Source organism: Salmo salar, chromosome 09 (assembly GCF_965601325.2).
Source record: "Salmo salar chromosome 09, fSalSal1, whole genome shotgun sequence".
Classification (NCBI taxonomy): Eukaryota; Metazoa; Chordata; class Actinopteri; order Salmoniformes; family Salmonidae; genus Salmo; species Salmo salar.
Window position 1 is genome coordinate 126,887,757 of NC_138299.1, and position 6,108 is coordinate 126,893,864.

Genomic DNA, 6,108 nt, shown 5'->3' on the forward strand with positions numbered 1-6,108 from the left:
CCTGAACAAGGCAGTTAACCCACCATTCCTAGGCCGTCATTGAAAATAAAAATGTGTTCTTAACTGACTTGCCTAGTTAAATAAAGGTGTAAAAAAATAATAATACCAAAAAAATATCGGAAAAATCGTTTACCGATTGTTATGAAAACTTGAAATCGGCCCTAATTAATCAGCCATTACGATTAATCGGTCGACCTCTAGTTGATACATTCTTTTGTTGCAAGTCAAGTCAGATTTTTTTTTTTAAACCTCGAATACACTACACACACCATAGACAAACTGTGTGTGAAGACTGAGTGTCAACACCAGGGGTGTTAAAATCTTACCCTACGAGGTCAGGACTACTGCTGTTTTTTTGTTCTACCTGATAATTCATTGCACACAACTAGTGTCCCAGCTCTAAATCTATCCCATATTTGAGGGGATGAATGAAAAAAAAAACAGTTAAATTGGCTTTGAGGTCCAGATTTGAATTTGAGGGCTCTACACCGTCTGTCTATAGTCTGTAGATATGTCCAGACATTCACAGAGGCTAGACTACTCCCTGAGATCTATACTCTCTATACCACCTTGTTACGTTCCCCAGCAAGAAACCCAAAACATCGCTTAAACAGAAGGGGGACCTAACAAAGAGTCACTGAAAACAACCAAAACGAAACAGGTGGGTTTTTTAGGAGTGGTTCTGAAAGACACTCATGGGGGTGTTCACTGACAGTTGACTAGCAACAACAACTGGAACCTAAAAGACACCCACCATGAGCAGCCGGTAAATTTGCCCAAGAGGAAAATAAAATAAACACACCAAACTTAAAGACAGGAGCAAAACGAAATCAGACAAAGAAATGTTTTTCTAGAAATCAAATAGGGAGAGCTACTAAAGGTGTTGACCCTACACATCTCTCAAGACAACTGGAGCACTCAGCCAGCACTCTTAAATATCACGTGCCAGCAGACAGCAACCAGCACAGGTGTAACACATACTGACTAACGAGGTGACACCAATCGGTGCGCCATATGTGCTAACGAGCTATACATGCTAAAGTCCAACCTCAAAACATAAATGGAAAAACCAAAACCTGTAACAACTTCCTCCTGGGCCATCTGCTACAGTAGTTCCATTCCAACAACCCGACCATCTAGTCATGAATTCATTTATTAGTAAACCATTCACACGTTATCCTCCATGATGGACTTTAGATCACATTCAACTGACAATGCCTTGTCTCTCAATGAATCTGATGCTTTTCTAAGTCATCTGGGTAATACCTTACTTTATAGGGGGGTATACATTACACATTCATGAAACCAGTCATAACAACTTTACAGGTGTTGCTGTATCATTCATAACAACCTTCACGACACATTATTCAACAACATTCATAAGGGGTTTTGAATATGAAGATTGTTATGAATGATACTACAAGGGTTCATGGTCTCATGAAGGTATTATGAATGCCTTATGTATACCCCCAATAGTTAGTTAGTGAATCTCACTCTCTCACTCTCACTCACTCACTCACTGGAGTAAATCACCAGCGAGGCTAAACTTATTTGCTAGTTGCAAGTGAGAGCCGTCTGTTGGTCTGGCACTGACCCAGTGGACCCTGGGAGAAGAGACGAGGAGAGACGAAGGGGATGTTTGGTTTTTCTTCCATGTATCGAGCCGTCTGCACATCTGTCAGACCTGTTTTTCTCCTATACCTGCAACGTATGTGGAAATGTAGATGATGGGAGATGAGGGAGAAGCCATTGGGAGAATGGGATTGTGGAATAAATGGACAGGGGAGATGTTGCCTCACTTTTACATTCTTACATAGGCTATTCGATCACTCTCTTTCAGTTAGTACAACTCTCAATTCTCCATGTTGCCTGTATTCCCTAGTCATACTTTATCAAATCATTCACTCAACACACCACCTGCAGTCCTGCACCACCAAATGATTAAACGATCCACCAATTTCCAGGTCCTAAAATGAATGTAGAAGGACTGACCTGATCTCAGACAGTTAATAATAGCTTACCCTACTGTCATTCTCCAAGTTATTTTGGCTGTGGTCTAGTTAGCCGACATTGACAGGAAAGGGTAGAGAAGAAACAGATTCACACAATGTCTAGTGCTATTGCCAAACAACAACTGTGATGGAGTATAAATCTTAATTTATTATGGAAAGTCCTAAACGACATTCCTTGGCGTCAAATTACAGTAGCTTCTTGAATGCAAAGGTTGTACAGCGTATAATTTGGTGAAATCACCTATGTTGCGCTTCATAATTTTTTTTCTGGTACTTTCCTTTTTGTGAGACTTCTTCGAGCGCCCCCCTGCGTTTTGAGAGATATCTACAAGGTAAATAGAACGCAAAAGCGCCAAGTTTGTCCCAAACCACTGCCCGTAGTAGGTTAACAACATGGCTGCTCCCTTAATGGTACGTTTATCCTTCGCTTCTCACGTCGCTGACGCTAATAAATACCAATTAAAACCGGTATTTTGCATTAGTGTAGCCAATATTTTTAAATTGAATGTAATCTCTGGGTTCAGCGTCCAGAATATACACGCTATCGCAAAAGGTGGAGGGATAACATAACGGTGAGAGTATCTCGACAGTGATGTCTCAGTGCAATATTTTCTATACTAATATTTTTGTGACAGGAAATATTCTGCAACACCTACATGATAAAATACATATAAGTACAAATACATAAGTACAATGAGCATACATATTTTAGCAGAATTACAAATAGCAGGTTAAAGCAAGGACAACCACCACCAAGCGCTCTGGCTCAACACATGGCACATAGTTATGACTCCAGGTAAATTGTCTTCTCACTTCTGCCTGCTCAAATTTTGTTTTATAGAGTAAAAGACAAATCAGTGGTGGACCTTTTAAAAGGGTGCTACCTATCACATTTTTCTAGATTATCAATAAAACATGTGATAAACCTTTGGGGATCAAGTGATATGTTTGGTACTCGTGTGGGCCGTTGCGAGCTGAAAGTAACTAACTAATCAAATCAACAGTGATTTGTTGGAGTGCAAAAGTCTACACATACATGGGGGCCCTCCAAGAACAGGAGTGATGAACTGGTCTATGAAGTCAAAATCCAAACAATGCAACATCACACATGGACAAGAGTGGAGGTGCAAACTCAAGCACTCCTCTCACAACTCTTGGGTTTATAGTTACCGCATATTCGCATGGCTAGTAGATTTCCTCTCCTTTGTCATTGTGCATGTTCTGTGTATCTGTCTTGTCAGTTGATGCGGCGAAGCTGTAGGCAGGTGACCCTCTTGGCCGCCGCGGCGCGTTACCGGAGCTCTATCCCTGTGGCTCCGCCCTCACTACAGTCCAGGCTCCTCCTTTTCCTGAGCCAGCGTTTCCATGACATTGAGACTATCCTCAGCTGGAGCTCCTGGTTCAAGAACCGAGGAATACGACAGAAGAATTTGTATGTGTAACAGGAAAACACCGATTTATTCTAGCTACATGCATTTCTATCAGCATGCCACGGTCTAAAATTAATGCGCATGTTATCATCTGGTCTCAAATCATTCCCTCCCCCTTGGCCCTTACTCTTCAATGCACCATCTATAAGGCGTTGGTAAGCAAAATGGTGGACGCTCCAACACCGCTTATGCTTTCCAGACCCTTTTAGATCTTCATGCAATGAAGGGTTATAGGCTAAGGCGAATGTGTAGGGAGTGAATTGGAACCGGCTGTCCCAACTCCATAAACATTGCTCTCAGCCCAACCCTTGTCTCTTTCCCCTCACAGTTTCTATGGTTACACCCAGCAAAACTATGGGGACAACATTGCAGCTGCTTATTACATCCTTAGCCTGAAGGGAGGATTCAGGTAACTGGTACGCCATCCTGGGCTGCCCGTAACTGCCTGTGCATGCCCCCTTTTTGACGTGTTGGTGAATATTGATGTCCTTTCAGTGAGGTTTTTTTGTCATGCATTTGGATGTTTTTTGTTGTTGTTGTATTTGCTGATCACTGTGTCATTCACTTGTTAGTGATAACTAGTCTTTTGACCCTCCAGGTTTGCAGGGCAGTCAGAGTGGTTCCGATCAGACAGAAGAGGGAAGTTCAATTGGGACTTCATGAACCACCGGGACACCTCCATAGAGGAAGTGGATGTCAGCAACACACTCATTAACTACACAGGCCTGGAAAACCTGGGTACTAACACTTTATTCATGTCCAAGGGGTGGGGATTTTTATTCGTTTCACATTGCAGGATCAATAAGCAAGTTACCCTTCCTAAATATTAATGGGTAACTTAGCATTGTGGTTGATATGTATTTTTATGTATGTATTCTGTGCCAGTGGTTTTCAACCTGTTTTCCGCAGGGTTTTTAAAATTATTTTTTCAACAATAAATAACAGTTGGGACTATTGTATTATATGCAATTTTACATTATTTTTCACAATGCATATTGTTTATACAAATAATAATGGGCCTTTAATCTGTTAGTCACTGATCAAATGTACTCTAAATTTGACTGCCAGAATTTTGTTAAAAAGTTTTGCTACTCTGGATGGTGTTTCTCGAACTTTTGGCCGTGATTTGGTGATCCCCGAAACGGAAAAGGTTGGGAACCACTGCTCAATGCTGTAAAATATCACTCCTTTTTCTCTACTCTTTCACAGTGAAACAGCGGGGGCTGCGTACTCTCTCTGTGAGTGGCTGCGCTGAGGTGGATGACTGGTTCCTGTCGCGCCTCCATATCTTCCAGGACACCCTGGAGGTGCTGGACATTTCGAACTGTCCCCGAATCTCTGTGGGGGGCCTGGCCGCACTGCAGAAGCTGAGGTACACTGACCAACACGGGAGGAAATGACAAAGACAGAGGCATTTTATCAATTAGTACGTGAGGAACCAAGAAAAGACAATCTCCTTGCTTCGTCCTTAAAATGTATTGGAGGAAAAATATCCAAAGTCCCTCCCTTTGGACCTTCTCCTCCAATGCGTTTTGAGAAGAAGGTGAGGAGAGAGGACACAAGGAATCATGTGAAGATTAATTGAGAAAGAGACAGCATCACTAAAATGTCCATGCATTTCCTCATGGCACTTACCTTAGATATATTTGCATATGTGTGTATATATAGGGGTCAATGGACTCCATAACTTCACAAATTGATACAAACATCCCTTCTCTTCCTCTTGTGTATCAGGGGTCTGCGACGGCTGGACGTGTCCTCCCTCCCCAGACTCCAGAATCCTGGGCTGATCGCCATCCTGCTGGAGGAGATGCTTCCTCACTGCCATGTTACTGCTGTCGGGTACGACCACAGCCTGATCTACAGCCACACACAGACAGATGGCTAGACGCCCAGACACAGATAAAGGCCCTGGCTGAGGCTGGACGTCAAAGACTGACTAGAGAAGTGGAGAGACACAATCAAAGTCGGGCATGGTGACAAATGCTCTTATTCGCTCTCTCTTTGTTTCTTTAACTAACACTCACACAGACAAGCAGGCAGGGAGGGATGCCCATTTAGTGTGTGATGTAGAGCCTCACTGATTTAAAAAATGATCAATTAACAGACAAGTGTTTTACTTACTTGTGAGCAACATTGTCGTCCTTAAGCTATCAAAATTATCAATCAAAAAATATTTGCTTCAGAAAATGTATATATGATGATGGTATGGATTATTATTATGTGTTTTATGGGTGATTAAATAAATATTTGTAAAGTATGCCTCCTGTTGTACATCTGGATCAATACAGACATTTATGAAGCAGACACAGAAAACCAAATAGACGAGTCATGGTTAGCGGTTTAAACTGGTGGGAATCTTATTAACTATGAGGGATGTAAATCCCATAATCCTTTGTGAGACTGAGGAGAGGAGACCTCAAAGCTGCTGTTGAATAGGAGGAATAACGATTCAAGAGGAAAATGGAGAAATGAACATATTTTGTAGACTGAAGTAATGATGTATTAACTATCTTATATACTGTTGCAATCATACTGTTCAAAACATTGCTGCCATGACCTCATGCTTGAACTATTTCTGCAGGTACATAACACTATATTGAGTCATAATAATCAGATTATTTTGTTCTTAGCTGCTATCACCACTCAAGATTTACCCCTCTCTT

The 6,108-nt window shown here is 41.7% G+C and overlaps 1 protein-coding gene across 1 annotated transcript; it reads left to right on the plus strand.

Annotated features, from left to right (window-relative positions):
• The first annotated feature begins 2,612 nt into the window (after window positions 1–2,612).
• On the plus strand, window positions 2,613–5,702 carry dmac2 (distal membrane arm assembly component 2). The gene is made up of 6 exons (XM_014213940.3): window positions 2,613–3,136; window positions 3,254–3,444; window positions 3,771–3,851; window positions 4,041–4,180; window positions 4,652–4,814; window positions 5,177–5,702. The coding sequence occupies exons 1-6, from the start codon at window positions 3,107–3,109 to the stop codon at window positions 5,328–5,330; spliced, it is 759 nt and encodes a 252-aa protein (XP_014069415.2). The 5' UTR covers window positions 2,613–3,106; the 3' UTR covers window positions 5,331–5,702.
• The last annotated feature ends 406 nt before the right edge of the window (window positions 5,703–6,108 follow it).